General features: G+C 34.0%; 1 protein-coding gene across 1 annotated transcript; it reads left to right on the forward strand.

Moving 5' to 3' along the window:
- The first annotated feature begins 6,122 nt into the window (after nucleotides 1-6,122).
- LOC115980562 (MDIS1-interacting receptor like kinase 2-like) lies at nucleotides 6,123-12,355 on the forward strand. The gene is made up of 6 exons (XM_031102796.1): nucleotides 6,123-6,666; nucleotides 6,894-7,181; nucleotides 9,620-9,712; nucleotides 9,960-10,609; nucleotides 10,696-10,981; nucleotides 12,012-12,355. The coding sequence occupies exons 1-6, from the start codon at nucleotides 6,123-6,125 to the stop codon at nucleotides 12,353-12,355; spliced, it is 2,205 nt and encodes a 734-aa protein (XP_030958656.1).
- The last annotated feature ends 2,956 nt before the right edge of the window (nucleotides 12,356-15,311 follow it).

Genomic DNA, 15,311 nt, shown 5'->3' on the forward strand with positions numbered 1-15,311 from the left:
GAAAACCTTTAGAGAGCACCGGTGTGGTGCCGGCCAAACACTCTCCGAAGGTCAAGTCAGAATTCGTCTCTTCACTCTAGAGCGCTAGAGAGGGTCAATTCATCGTACCTTGATTTGCGAAAGTGTTAGTCCTTTTATAGTGGTAGAGAGTTGGCTTTTCTTCTTGACCTCCAGATATTTCCAATGTGGGACTCTAATACAAATTCTCCAAAGCGTGGTGAGCAAGGATTTCCCTTTTTGGATCTTAGGGCTTTTCTAGGCGATAGAGATTTCGGATCATGGGCCCTTACTATGTCTGTCAGCGATGGGCCTTCAAAGCGCGTGGGACCATCTTTACACAGGCCCAACAGTTCCAATCCGTCAGGCCCATTAAGCTAGGCCCATCAGGCTCTATATTTTATCATCTTCATAAAGAATATGCACTGGTGATCTCATAATTTTCACAATGGGTTGGAAAATTTTGTAAGGCAGGACCATTTGAAAATTCTTAAGTATATCTTACACAAGAGAAAACAGACAAAATTGCCAATCCAAATTCTACTTAAGCAAATGAAAATTGATTGATACATTCTCATCTAAGCATCTTGAATATAAATTTTGAAAAATCTCATTAATGGAGAGTTCTCTTTTACAACCTCCCATAGAAAGTTAAAATGGTCACTCAGGACATTTGCACAACTAAATGTATTGATCAACCTTTTCCATTTTGTGCCAAACAGTGGCACTTACCACGTTAAAATGGTCACTCAGGACATTTGCACAACTAAATGTATTGATCAACCTTTTCCATTTTGTGCCAAACAGTGGCACTTACCACTGCTACTCTTGAGATTAAGGGATCATCAACTACAAGTCCAGACCTCATAATCTTTTGGCTGTGTTTGGTAGGAATGATGTAAAAGTGAGGGGAAAAAAGCATGAGAAGAATGAAAAACAACAAGGAAAGGTTTCAATTTCCCATTATCCCCCCCCAAAAAAAAAAAAAAAAAAAAATCCCAATACAAGTCTCTAGTAAACCTTTATGATGGATGGAAAAGTGAAGGATGAAAATAATATTTTGTAAAATTTCTATTATATTCTTATTCAAATTTTTTATTTTTGATAAATATATCCATATTCAAAATTATCTTGGTTAAGCTTAAATTTCTATTATATCATTATCTGAAATTATCTTCGTCAAGCTTAATTTCTATTTAATTAAAAAAAAATATCTTCAGTAATCTTTATCGAGCTATTTAGGTTTAGGCATAATATTATCTCTCCTTTCATCCCAACATTGTGGGAGATAAAAATAGGTAGGCCTAAGTGAAGAATGCCAATCCATCCCCCTCTACCTCCTTCCATTTATACCAAACTAGTGAAACGGCAATCCATCTTACATTTTCTATTCATTCTTCCATTCTCATTCTTTTCCTCCTAGTAAAAGCACTCTTAGAATAATGGTGAAGCATCATCAAATCAATAAGTGCTTATATATAAAAGCAACTCACACAATCCATGAGACTTGGGTGCGGTTTGGATCCAATTGTTGCGTTTTGCATTTACGTTTCTTCTGTTTTTTTTTCTTTGCTGTCGTGCATGTGTTTAGGGGACAAACGACTACTGTTCATGAACAGTAGCCATATATTGTTGACTTTTCAACCTCTTTTATCAGTCTCATGGGTTCCGTGAATAGTACACGGGACCCATAAACTTCACTTTTCAACAACTTTTTCATTAAAAATGGGTCCCACAGCACTATTTACACATTTAAAAATTATTTTGCTATAGTATTTTCAATTTTCGGTTTTCAATTTCAGCAAAATAAGTTCTATCCAAACGGATTCTTGAACTCCTGAACTTACCAATTAGGACACCACCCCAAGGGCAGAGGTGCCTTTTGACCCAAAGGACAGTTATAATTTGGTTACAACTAATACAAGAGACTACCTACATCATATCAATAGATCCCTGTTGTTGATCCATTTAGGTTCTGTTGAAAATTATTTACTATTATACAGGTTTAACAGCATGAAACAACTAGAATCTAAGTGAAAAACAAAAGTATGACACCTTATAAGAAAAATTATTCTGCCTAAGGAGCATAAATGAGTCAGTCCAAGATTTCTACTTATAATCACCTGTCTGACATGATAAACAGTAGCTTTCTGCTGATTGGTTTCCCTTAGTCTTTCAATAGATTGAAACTTCCCTTCCAAACATTTTCATGCTTAACCATCAGTTTATAGGCTACCTGCATAGTTAGAGAAAGTGCAGAAACCCCAACACTCAATAGTAAATATTACACTCACATTCAAATGAATAAGCAGAGACCTAGTTTAGACATGCTTGCACAAAAAGTTGATGACATGCTTGCACAGAAAACCAAATGGCCATGCCCCTAGCGTAGACATGTTTGATGCAAAACAGATGTTCCTAGCCTAAAATTTACTTTTGGAAGTTAATTAAAGTTAACTACCTAAGGATTGTCTCAAAACCTACAGCATCAATAATGAATCTAATATCAGGTGATAAAATGGTCCAACAACCCTTAACCAATGGAAGACTATAGCGAACCCTAAGATTCTCACCAAACAAAAATGCCCATCATCAAAAATATCCATCTGCAAAGAAGAATTCAAGTGAGTGACATCAAAATTACAGAAATCTTGACCACATGAGAAAAACTTAACAACCATCAACTATGGTGATCTCCTAATATCAGGGCCACCAAAAAAAAAAAGGAAAAGATTGAGTGCTGCACCAACTTGACTAAGGTCTTAAAAAACATAGTTTCTTTACCATTTTATAGACACTATAATAAGACTGACATTTGAAGCCAAATTGCATAACATGAAAAGAAATCCTGAAAAATTATAAAACATGATATTCTAATTGAATGTACTAACAAAACTCTATCATCACATACAATTATGGACTCTGCCAATTCAAGGTTGAATAATTTAGAAAGTGCATACCTCCTCAGTGCTACCATCCTCAACATAAGTAATAAGTGACTTGAGAAAAAATTCGTCAAGTATAGCTTCTAAATAATCAATATAAAGAGGCCACGGTAGGGAAAAAAGCCAATTTTATAAGTGAAAGAATTGAAACAACAGTTCAATTGTGAAATCCATAACAATGGGGATTAAAGGTTCCTCACCTATTTCTTAAACAAAATAAACAGCAATTTCTTGTACATGAGTCTCAAAAATGGATGATCTAAGTAAAATAAAATTACTTAGATCATAAAGCCCAATCAAAATACCAAACCCCCCATCAATCTTAGATTTCTTGAGGAAGTTCATATCATAGAATCCTTATCAATCCCTACTTTGCTTTACAAAATCAAGTACTCAATTGAATTAATTAATCAATAAAAATGAATCCAAACTAGTAAACAAGACCCAATAAAAGTTCAATTAGTTCCTATACAGACAAGCAAATTAACTAAAAAAAAATATCCATTTTCCTTTACAAAACTTAGAGTCTGTTTGAGATTCACTTATTTTGCTGAAATTGAACATTTTTTGCTGAAAGTACTGGTATTGTAGATAAAGGTAAAAGTTAGCTGAAATAGTACAGTAGGACTCATAAATAGTATTAAAAAGTGCAATGACCCATAAAAAGCAACAAAAATAAGCTGAATAGTAAAATAAGTTGACAAAATTAATCATGCCAAACAGACAATTTTGCCAACTTAATTTTACTATTCAGCTTATTTTTGCTGTTATTTATTTATGGGTCTTACTGCACTTTTTAGTATTATTCTTACGTCACACGGTACTATATCAGTTAGCTTTTACCTATATCTACAATACATCCAATTCCAGCATTTTTTTTTGCAAATAATAGACCCTTACTATATTATATAGATTAAAAAAGACCTATTAGTTAATAAAACAAAACTAGAGCCATTTGGTCATGAATTTCAAAAATTGTTGTTTAAAATGATGTGAAAATTGTGGTTTAAAAAGTGTGTTGAAATTTATGAAAAAAAAAAAAAGTGTCGTTGAAATACATTTTTAATGTTTATAAAAAAAAAAAAAAGGTGTTTGATATCATGGTTTAAATAACATGTTAGTGATCAAAAACATAAATATGTGTTTGGTATGTAAAGGAACACGGTTATAGTACGAGAAAGGTGGAGGCGGATGAGAATGAGGCTTCCATCTGAATGAAGATGTGGGACTAAAAATAAGCCCTAAGCTAGATTAATGTGAACTGATCTGAGTTAGATTAGGACGTGAAAGAAAGCTGCAACAAGAAATTAAGAAAATTAAAAATATTTATCTGACCAAGCCCTTGGCACTGTGTGAGTTTGACTTAGAGCGAAGGGGGAGGGTGGACTCCAATCCGTGTTGGTGAAGGTGGGATCTATACGAGGTTCAGGGGTAGTTGGGCATGGATTTATGATTTTCAGCAAGGGGTTAATGTGATTGACTGAGGTTGGTAATGCGGTGTGAGGGACAGCGCGTAGAAGACGCTTTTGGATGGGTCGGTGAGGATTTTAATGGCGTTGGGTTGAGTAATCAATGGCGTGGGGATCTGTTGTGAGGGAGAGACCTTTGACTACAGTGAGATGGGTCAGTGAAGAGAGTTATGGTGGTGGGTGAGATTAATGCCACTGGGTTAAAGCTCTGACTGTGTGGGTGAGTTCTGATCTTGGTAGGTGCAGATGGATTGGCGTGAAGAGGGCAGAGGAAGACACTTTTGGATGGGTGGGTGAGGATTTTAATTGGCGTTGGGTTGAGTAATCAATGGTGTGGAGATCCGTTGTGAGGGAGAGACCTTTGACTATGGTCGGTGAGGAGAGTTATGGCGGTGGGTGAGATTAATGCCGCTGGGTTAAAGCTTTGACTGTGTGGGTGATATCTATGAGAGGAAGAGATGAGACAATACAGAGATATGTCTGACCAGGTGGCCCATTCAGTGTTCAAAATAATTATCCATTTGTCACTGAGAAACGTTGTTTGTTGTTTTAAAACAGGCCGGAGGTGATTTCAAAACCATCATTTTGAATACCGGATTTTGAACCATGTTTTCCAAACAACCCTGAACACAAATGGATGACCAAATGCCTTTTTTATTTTATTTTTGAACACCAGTGTGTGTTTAAAATGGAAAACCAAACATGTTAGGCAATGGCATTGGCCTAAGGCCCCTAAATAAAAAGAAGGATTCAGCCTATATACTATTAGAATATACTCCTATGTATCTATCTTAAAGTGTAGAAATTTTATTTAAGGTCCCCTTCGCTTGGCAATAAATAAATAAATAAATAAATAATTAATGTTCTCTATTGACAAATGGAATGCACTCTCCATATATTTAACATTGACAAATTTTTATGAAGCCTTAAAATTTTAATCAATAAAAATTATTTTAAAAAACAATCGTTCTTCAAATGTTGGGCACTCTATTAGTATTAATGCATTTTATTCTATTTGTGGCACTTTTAGAGTTCAAATTTCCAATCTCCTAAATACAAAAAAAAAAAGATGAATATAGTCAATAAACTCTTGCTCTCTCTCTCATAGTTCTCTAGACAAAGTCTTTACTGAAATCCAACATTATTACTTAAAAATAAAATTATACAAAAAATTAAATAAATATTAATTTATAAATATTTAAATCCGGTCCTAATGACTACCCCATTCTTGTTGACATGTTCCAAATAATTTGCAATCAATTTCTTAGTATGGTCACTCTAAAAAATAAAGTAAAAAAATTCTTAGAATGGCCTACAGGGAAAAGTAAGCAATAGTTAATATTGTTTCTACTCACTTCAATTTATTACTACGATCTATATGGAAAAGTAAGCAATATCTTGGGTTTCACCAGCTTTATCTGGTGAATGAGGTTTTTGAGTTAATAATATATACGTGAATAATTTTAGATCATAGAACGTATTTAATTGTCATGTGATCATTTTAATTGACTTAGCGGTCCTATGATAAAAGCAGCAAAGCACACCTAGATAATAATCGAACACGTATGAAGATTCCTCTAAATATATTTAACCAAAAATTTATCCAACCAAATATTCTAATTCCTTCTATAAATACCTCTCAATCCATTTGAAATCATTCATCCACTACTCCAACCATAGTGTAAAAGTTCATCCTTCATCCACCGACATAATGACATCCCTTTCAAACAAACCGCTCTACAACCAATTCATTTCATCTCTAGTCTTCTTCTTCCTTGTTGTCATCATCCTTGATTTCATTTGCTCATCCACTGCTTTTGTTTCCTCTGTAACTTCACCTTTTGTTTACACTAACAATAAGGTTAAGGTAGTAGAAGAAAGAAAAGAAGCAAAGGCTCTTCTAAAATGGAAAACCAACCTTCACAGTAACAGCCAGTCTTTCTTGTCCTCTTGGGCTGGAAACAATCCTTGCAATTGGGTTGGAATAAATTGCGACAAGTCTGGAAGCATCACCCATCTAAATCTTTCAAGTCATAGTTTGAAAGGTGCACTTCACAATCTAAGCTTTCAATCCTTCCCCAATCTACTCAATGTTGACCTTTCTTACAACTCACTATTTGGAACCATCCCCTCAAATATTGTTCGCCTCTCTAAACTCTCGATTCTAAACCTTTCTTATAATCAAATCACTGGGAGAATTCCTTCTGAAATAGGAAAATTGACAAGTCTTCACGTCTTTTACCTTGCTGCAAATTGTATATGAGTGGCCTTATCCTTCAAGAACTAGGAATGCTAAGTTCTTTGATTGACCTTCAGTTATCGACAAACAATCTTACAGGTACAATCCCATCTTCTCTTGGAAACTTATGCAACCTAACTACTCTATATCTTTCTGAGAACTAGCTTTCTGGTTCCATCCCTTAAGAATTAGGAATGCTAAGTTCTCTGACTAGCCTTGCGTTATCAACAAACAATCTCACAGGTACAATCCCTGCTTCTCTTGGAAACTTAAGCAGCCTAACCACTCTATATCTTCATATGAACCAACTTTCTGGTTCCATCCCTCAAGAATTAGATATGCTAAGTTCTTTGACTTACGTTCAGTTATCAACAAACAAACTCACAGGAACCATCCCTGCTTCTCTTGGAAACTTAAGCAGCCTAACCTATCTATATCTTTATATTAACCAACTTTCTAGTTCCATCCCTGAAGAATTAGGAGGGTTAACTTCTTTGAGTGAACTTGATTTATCAGAAAACAATCTCACAGGTACCATTCCAGCTTCTCTTGGAAATTTAAGCAAACTAACCCTTCTATATCTTCAAAGGAACCAACTTTCTGGTTCTGTCCCTCAAGAATTAGGAATGCTAAGTTCTCTAACTATGCTTGGGTTATATATAAACAATCTCACAGGCTTCATCCTTGCTTCTTTTGGAAACTTAGCCAAAGTCGTACATTTGGCATTGCACACGAATAAGTTGAGTGGTTCTATTCCTTCTGAAACAAACAATCTGACTCACTTAAAAGAAATTACTTTATCATACAACCAATTGATCGGTCATTTGCCTGAAAATGTGTGCATTGGTGGATTGCTTGAGTACTTCACCGCAAGCAATAACCATTTTATTGGTTCAATACCAAAATCGTTGAGAAATTGCACTAGCCTTTTCAGAGTCCAGCTTCAAGGAAATTAACTTATTGGAAATATAGGAGACATTTTTGGAGTATACCTACACTTAGATTACATGGAGTTGAGTTATAATAAATTTTAGGCATAAATGCACTTTTGGTCCCCACATTTTAGGCCAATTTGCATTTTGGTCCGTAAATTGATTTCGTTCCTATTGTCGTCCCTATTTTTTTAAAAATTGTTTCTATTTTAGTTCTTGCCATCATCCAAGTAACGGAACCCTATTACGTGGCAGACGAAGTGCCGTGGTTGCTGACATGCTGCTGACGTGGCACTGACATGACATTAAAATATTATTAAAAAAATTATTTGGCTTTTTCAATGCCACATCAGCATTTTAATTTTTTTACTTTCATATTATTATTATTATTATTACTATTTTTGGCCTTAAATCTAATATTATTTTTTTAAAAAAATTCATTATTTTTTTTCGTAAGAACATAATATCCTATTCTTCATGTTCTTCCCAAATTCAAGAAATAAACCCAGCAACTAATTCAATCTCTAGCAAACCCAAATCCAAATCCAGCAACCAAATCTAATCTCCATCAAATCTAGAAAAACAAGAAATAAAACCCAAAATCAAGAGCAAACCCAGAACAATGCAGGTGAACCTAGAACTGTTCTTCATGTTCTACAGAAACGAAGATGAAAACTTGCCCAGAAAATTAATTAAAGCCATGAACCATGAACCCAGAAAAATCATCAACAATCCGAAACCAGAAAAATCAAACCCATGAACCTAGAAAAATCAAACCCATGAACCCAGAAAAATCATCAACAACCCGAAACTAGAAGAATCAAACTTCACGTTCTCACAGTCAAACCCATCGATCAGTCAACAAACCCATGACCACAAAGTCACCAAACCCACTACCACCATCGTTGATCAAAAAAGAGAGAAAAATGATAGTTTCACAATTCTCAGCAACTTTTTCCACTAGATGATCAAAGGAGATTCTAACCCGTGATAGAAACCTGAAACCCATCGCAACTCCCACGGCCAGAAACCCATATCAAACTTGATGTCACGCCACCCAAGCCCGTCGAGGGACCTCCATTTCAGGAGCCACCGTCGTGAAACTCACTGCGTCAGTCCAAACAGCCATAGTTTCATTTTTCTAATTCTACCAATCTCAGCCACAAAACCCACAAACAGTTTCAGTCACCAAACCCACTACTACTGATCTCCTCTTCTAATTCTTCTGGGTCGATCTTCTTCCCTCTTCTTTTTCTCAGTTGTGGTTTGGGATATTGTTCAACCAACCCAATCTGAGAGCAAGTCGTCTTAGATCGAGAGAGATAGAGACTAAGAGAGACAAATGCCACACAAACACACAAACTAATTTGGGTTTTTTAGCATCATAAATAACGCATCCTGATGTCGTTTGGGATATTTATTAATTTATTTTTGTTTTGATTTTACTTTTTTGGTTTATCTTAAAAGAAAGAAGAAAATGAAATAGATACAAACACAAACACAAACACAAAAACACCAACATAGAGCATGAATAGTGTTAATTTAGTGTTTGTTTCTTATAAAAGTTCAAGAAAAATTGAAATAATTGCTCTAAAATATTTTTCTCAATCTTTAAAATCGCAAAGTTTTTTTTTTTTTTTTTGAATTTTTTCAGTTTAAATTGAAATTTTTTTATTGGAAATTTTAAAAAAAAATTAAAATGCTGACGTGGCATTGAAAAAGCCAAATAATTTTTTTAATAATATTTTAATGCCATGTTAGTGCCACGTCAGCACCATGTCAGCAACCAGGGCACTCCGTCTGCCACGTAACAAGGTTCTGTTACTTGTATGATGGCAGGGACTGAAAATAGAAACGATTTTTTAAAAATAGGGATGACAATAGGAACGAAATCAATTTAGGAACCAAAATGCAAATTGGCCCAAAATGTAGGGACTAAAAGTGTATTTACACCTAAATTTTACGGTGAACTTTCAACTAATTGGGGGCAATCTCAAAACTTGACAAGCTTGAAAATCTCTAACAATGATATTTCAGGTAGAATATCTCCTAAGCTTGGAGATGCAAGTCAATTACATTTGCTTGACCTCTCCTCAAATAAGCTCTATGAGGAGATTCCAAAGGAATTAGGTAAGTTAACATTTTTGTTAGAGCTTAATCTAGGCAATAACAAAATTTTTGGACACATTCCTTACAATTTTGGGATGCTATCAAATCTAGAGCATCTCAATCTTGCCAAAAATAGTCTAAGTGGCCCGATTCCTGAACTATGGAATTGTAAAAACTTGTTGATCTTGAATTTGAGTAACAATTAATTAAGCAAATACATCCCACTTCAAATTAGCAATATGCTATTTCTCCAATACCTTGATCTTAGCCAAAAAAATTTTAATTGGAGAGATACCTCAACAATTTGGAGAATTGAAAGTATTAGAAGTTTTGAATCTTTCCCACAATGCGCTCTCTGGCTCTATTCCATCTAGTTTTGATGGATTGTTAAGCTTGACATCCATTGATTTGTCCTACAATCAATTGGAGGGTCCTATGCCGAATACTAAAGCATTTCGTGAGGCGCCAGAAGAAGCATTTAGTCATAATAAGGGCTTGTGTGGAAATGTCACTAGTTTGAAGGCTTGCCCCTCTACAATTAGCCACAATCCTCATGTCAAAAAGATGAATAAAGTTATGAAATTGATTTTAGTCTTTTTGGGCATTCTCTTTCTTATATTTATCTTTGTTGGAATCACATTATATTTTCGATCAAGAAAGATGAAGACAGAAATTAAGCAAGAAGAAGAAGAACATCCAAATATGTTTGCAGTATGGAGCTATGATGAGAAAATGGTTTATGAAAAAATTATTGAAGCAATAGAGGATTTTGATGACAAACATATTATTGGTGTAGGCAGCCATGGAATTGTTTATAAAGCTAAGTTGCCTAGAGATCAAGCTGCTGCTGTAAAGAAACTTCATCCACTCTTAGAAGATAGTGTGGCCAATCTAAAGAGGCTTTCACCAGAGAGATACGTAGTGTAACTGAAATACGACATTGCAACATTGTAAAGCTTCATGGTTTTTCCTCACATCCACGACACTTGCCTTTAGTTTATCAGTTCTTGGAAGGTGGGAGATTGGAAAAGAAAATAAACAATGATGACCTAGCACTGAAGTTTGATTGGTATAAGAGGGTAAATGTTGTTAAAGGTGTGGCAAGTGCTCTGTCATACATGCATCATGACTGCTCCAGTCCAATAATTCATCGTGATATATCAAGCAAGAATGTTCTACTAGATTCAGAATATGAATCTCATGTCTCTGACTTTGGCAAAGCTAGGATTATGAGTTCTAACACATCTTATTGGACTTCATTTTCTGGGACCTTTGGATACTCTGCTCCAGGTATGTTATTTAAGTAATATTGGCAACATTAAAATTTTCACAATTGCTGACATGGCTTTTACATGCACCTCATAACCCTGCTTTTACTAATACCAATTATAGCATTTTAGATCAGTAATTATGTAAATACCTGATGGGAGATTAGTAATTATGTAAAATATTGTGTCTCTCAGTTGTATTGATGTTATTTCAAGTGGCATTGTTTGCCTTCAAAAAGGCTTTATGGAAATTCGGTGCACTACACAATGTGATTTATAGTTGTCACAGTTTGAGCTAATAGGTTAGATTAATAATTATGACTCAGAGTTTAATTAATAATCAGTGTGTTTTGCTTATTTATTGATGAAAAATATATTTTCAGTAGCATCTTGATTGGAATTAAAATAAACATCACACTATTTGAGGAATTTGGTGGTTGCAATCCATGATATTTTATACAGCCACCTCCTCCATTTTTTATTTGTGATCATAATCACAATTTCAATAAAAAAGGTTATGTTTAAATTCAGTTATTAAGATTTTAATCTTTTTTACTAAGTCTTTTTCCCTTCTTTTTTGGAATCCTTTTAGATGAAGTTAATTGAGCATAAATACCTCCAACTAATTCAAGGTTAAAGAATAACATTTTACTAAGTGAAGCTTTGTTTTCTAATTGTTCAATTCTTTCAAACTAGATAATTATTTCTTATATGGCCTAAGTTCAATGCAAAGTTTTTAAGATGATCATCCACCCCTGCTCCTCTAAGAAATGTATTAGCTATTTCTTATAGGGCATTGTTTATTTCACACACAATATGTTTTTAGAGCTGAAAACATGAGACGTTTTTAGTTTTAAAAGCACTACTTGTAGACGTGTGGGAAAAGATAATTATTTTGTAATTGTGGTATAATGTATAATTTGTTTTCTAAAATTAATTTTTTAGTATTACTCAAATAATTGATAGAGTTGAGTACGTTCAACTAAACTTGTAGAGTTTTTCCTATATGAATATATAGGTTAGCATGTATTATGAATTTGTATAAAGTGAAGAAGTAGTACCTGGTAAGTTGAATTACTTGGTGAAAGTAGAGCATAACACTGATATTTTACTTTTCAGAGAATACATACCAATGGAAGTGAGTGAAAAGTGTGACGTTTACAGCTTTGGAGTAGTCGTGTTGGAAGTAATTACGGGAAGGCATCCGGGTGATTTGATCTCATCATTTCTATCATCATCATTTTCATTATCATCCCATGATGTGCTACTAGAAGATATATTGGATCAACGTCTTGCACATCCTACAAATAGAGTTGCAGAGAAGGTGGTTTTAGTGGCAAAGATAGCAATAGCATGCTTACAAGCCAGTCCACAATCTCGTCCAACCATGCAATAAGTTTATCAGAAGCTATTAAATTGGAAATCCCCATTCACAAAGCCTTTGCGCATAATCACATTAAGAGAGATCATTGATCTCGGGGATTTGAATGAAGCTTCATAGGTGCCTACATGTCTCGTGTATGATATTTTGCTTATATACATTCCATCCTCATGCAAAGTTCTAAATACTTATGACGCCAATAGTTCAAAAACCATAATTCGCATGACTATTCATCTTCGGCAGCTTCATTGTTCATCTTCGACCCATCCAAGCCTCCATCTTACTGTTGGAGCCTCCATGCCTCTTGACCTAAGCTCTTCAACCTAATTGGAAGCCGAGCTGTTTCTCTTTTTTGTGGTCCTAAAGCTTTCAAGGTGTGGGAAACATAGTTGATTAAGGTCAATCAGAACACTAGCTTCGAACTTATCATGGTATTTTCCTTGGGTTCCTTCTATTTTATTACAGTTCTTGTTGATTATGTTCATTTGAGACTGCTATTTGAGATGTTGTATCAAGTTCTAGAGAATTAGTTCTTCTCAAGTGTCTCACTCTGCCAATGTCGTAGGTATCTTAACACTTGCTCTCATTGTTTTTGACCACTTAACTCATCCACAAGACTGGAATAAAAACAGGACTTCCCCTCTCCTTGTTCTACTCTCCAAAACATGCCAAAAGTAATTCGTTTAGGCCTATGGCAATGTAAAATGGGATTCCATACATCTAGACAATTATGCATTGAAACTTTCTTCCAATGGGAATGAAATGAAAGAAACTCAAAAAGGAAAGGCCAAAGAAACATGCAAAACTGAGCTACAATGGGGAGCCTTAATTTAAATAGGCAGCAATGGAGGGAAGAGGTTAACTAGTGGAGGCAAGGGAAGCATTGCACATGAATTACCTACTTTGATTGATTGAGATCCTTTTACAGCCTAGGTAGTTTTTTCTATATATATTTTTAAGCTCAAGAATTGTTACAAGTTTTACAATAGATGTTTGGGGTGCAGGTGAACCAAGACTCAGAAGATTGGAATTCAAAAACACTAGGAGCATGCAATTTGTATCCAAGTTCATGAAAAATGATTTGCTTATTTAAAAACAAAAATTTGTATGAAACACATGGCTAGACTTGGACAAGCTATCAAGGCAAACTTAAATGCCCTGGCATTTATTTATTTATTTATTTATTTTATTGAATGGGTGGTATGAAATTGTCACAAATTTTCTTTTGTCCAAAAATTCTTAGAATTTGGATGATAGAATTTTAGGTGTGTAGAACTCTCACGTAACTTCCTGACAACTAGCAACATTTTTTTTAATCTACAAAAGGATTTTAAAAGATAAAAATATTAAATCACATCTTTAAATGTAAATCTTTTACTTCTGTCAATTCTTGCCATGAGATTGTAGCTAGAAATTTATTCTAGGTTTGGTTGTTGTATTTGTGTTTTTGACCTTGTGGAGTTTTTCTTTAATTGGATTTTTTTTTCTTTTGGTTTTTGATAAATGGTTTCTTACTTACGGCCTCAAGAAGCATTCATCGTGAATTGTTTGTTTGTTTTGTGTTTGAGCGTAATTGGATGCATTTTGCTTCTATTGGCATATTTAGAGTTACTTTGGGATTATGTGCATTTAGTTCATTTGTTTGTCCTCTAATTTGAATGCATTTGGAGCCTATCGGCATATTTGGAAATAACTTGAACTTGGGCCTTTTGGTTGGGCTTAGTTTTGATTTGGCATTTGAAACATCCGTCTTTGTCCACTTTGTTTTCCTCTTGATTTAATATATATGTTTTGTGTGGCTAGTCTAACAGTTTGGGTGAAGCAGAAATTGTAAAGGAATGGCAGATCTCTTTGAAGAGGACTGTGTGAAGAAGGCTGTGCAGCAATTTTAGAGAAGCAAAAACTTCTAGGTGCAGTCTCGAACTTTGTATTCAGCCCTATTCTTTGTATTGAGAGAGAGAACTTCTACTTGTATGAGAGAATAATTTTGGGTGTATTGGGATTAGGTTTTGTAAGAATGCTTCCACACCATTTTGTATTCTCTATATTTATTACTGAAATTTTTTCTTGTTGCAGCTTGTGGACGTAGGCCAAAGGCCAAACCACATAAATCTTGGTGTTCCCTTTTGTGTGTTTGTATCTATTTTTCCTTTTGGTTTTCTTCATTCCTACAATATTATTTACGCTTTGTTTGTTTCCGCAATAATTTTTCTAGAAAATGAGTCATTTTCCAAAAAAATGTTTTCTATAAAACTATCTCATTTTCTTATGTTTGGTAGTAACTTTAAATGAGTTGAAAAACAAATTTTTAATTTCCCTTATTTAGTTTATTGTGAGATAGAGTTGTTTTCCGAGGAAAAAAAAATGGAAAACAATTTCTAAAAATAAGCCATATTTTTTATGTTGATCAAAAATAGTTTTCTTTTGACTCATTTTTTCTAATGTTATCAGAGACTAAAAAACACGGAAAACTATCTTTACACAATGTTTTCCATTGAAACAAACAAACTAATTTGGATATTTTTCTAAAAACCATATTTTGCCATCAATCTTGTATGATAATGGTATCAAGAAAGGCCATTTCCTATAACAAATTAATAATAGAACTTTAGTTTTTACAATTAATTGATATCTGTGATTCATATTTTACAACATTAATGACTTACAACGACTAAAGTTTTTGTATAAATTTTAGCAAAGAATTTATACTACGATTTTACCTTTTATTAATAGTTTTCTTTTTTAATTTTGGTAATTGGGATAGCTATACCTTTGAATTATAGTTTTTCTTCAAATAATAATAAGAATAACTTTGAAGTTTTTTCAATTTATAGCTGTAGAAGTATTAATGTTGTAAAGGCTTAGTTAGAAACTGGAAAAGCTTCCCAAGAAACATCCACAAATCCCACGTGATTTTACTATTGATTGTCGTTGTGGTTTATACAAATAACAATTTTATAATGTTTTAATT

This window comes from Quercus lobata, chromosome 3 (genome assembly GCF_001633185.2).
Source record: "Quercus lobata isolate SW786 chromosome 3, ValleyOak3.0 Primary Assembly, whole genome shotgun sequence".
Classification (NCBI taxonomy): domain Eukaryota; kingdom Viridiplantae; phylum Streptophyta; class Magnoliopsida; order Fagales; family Fagaceae; genus Quercus; species Quercus lobata.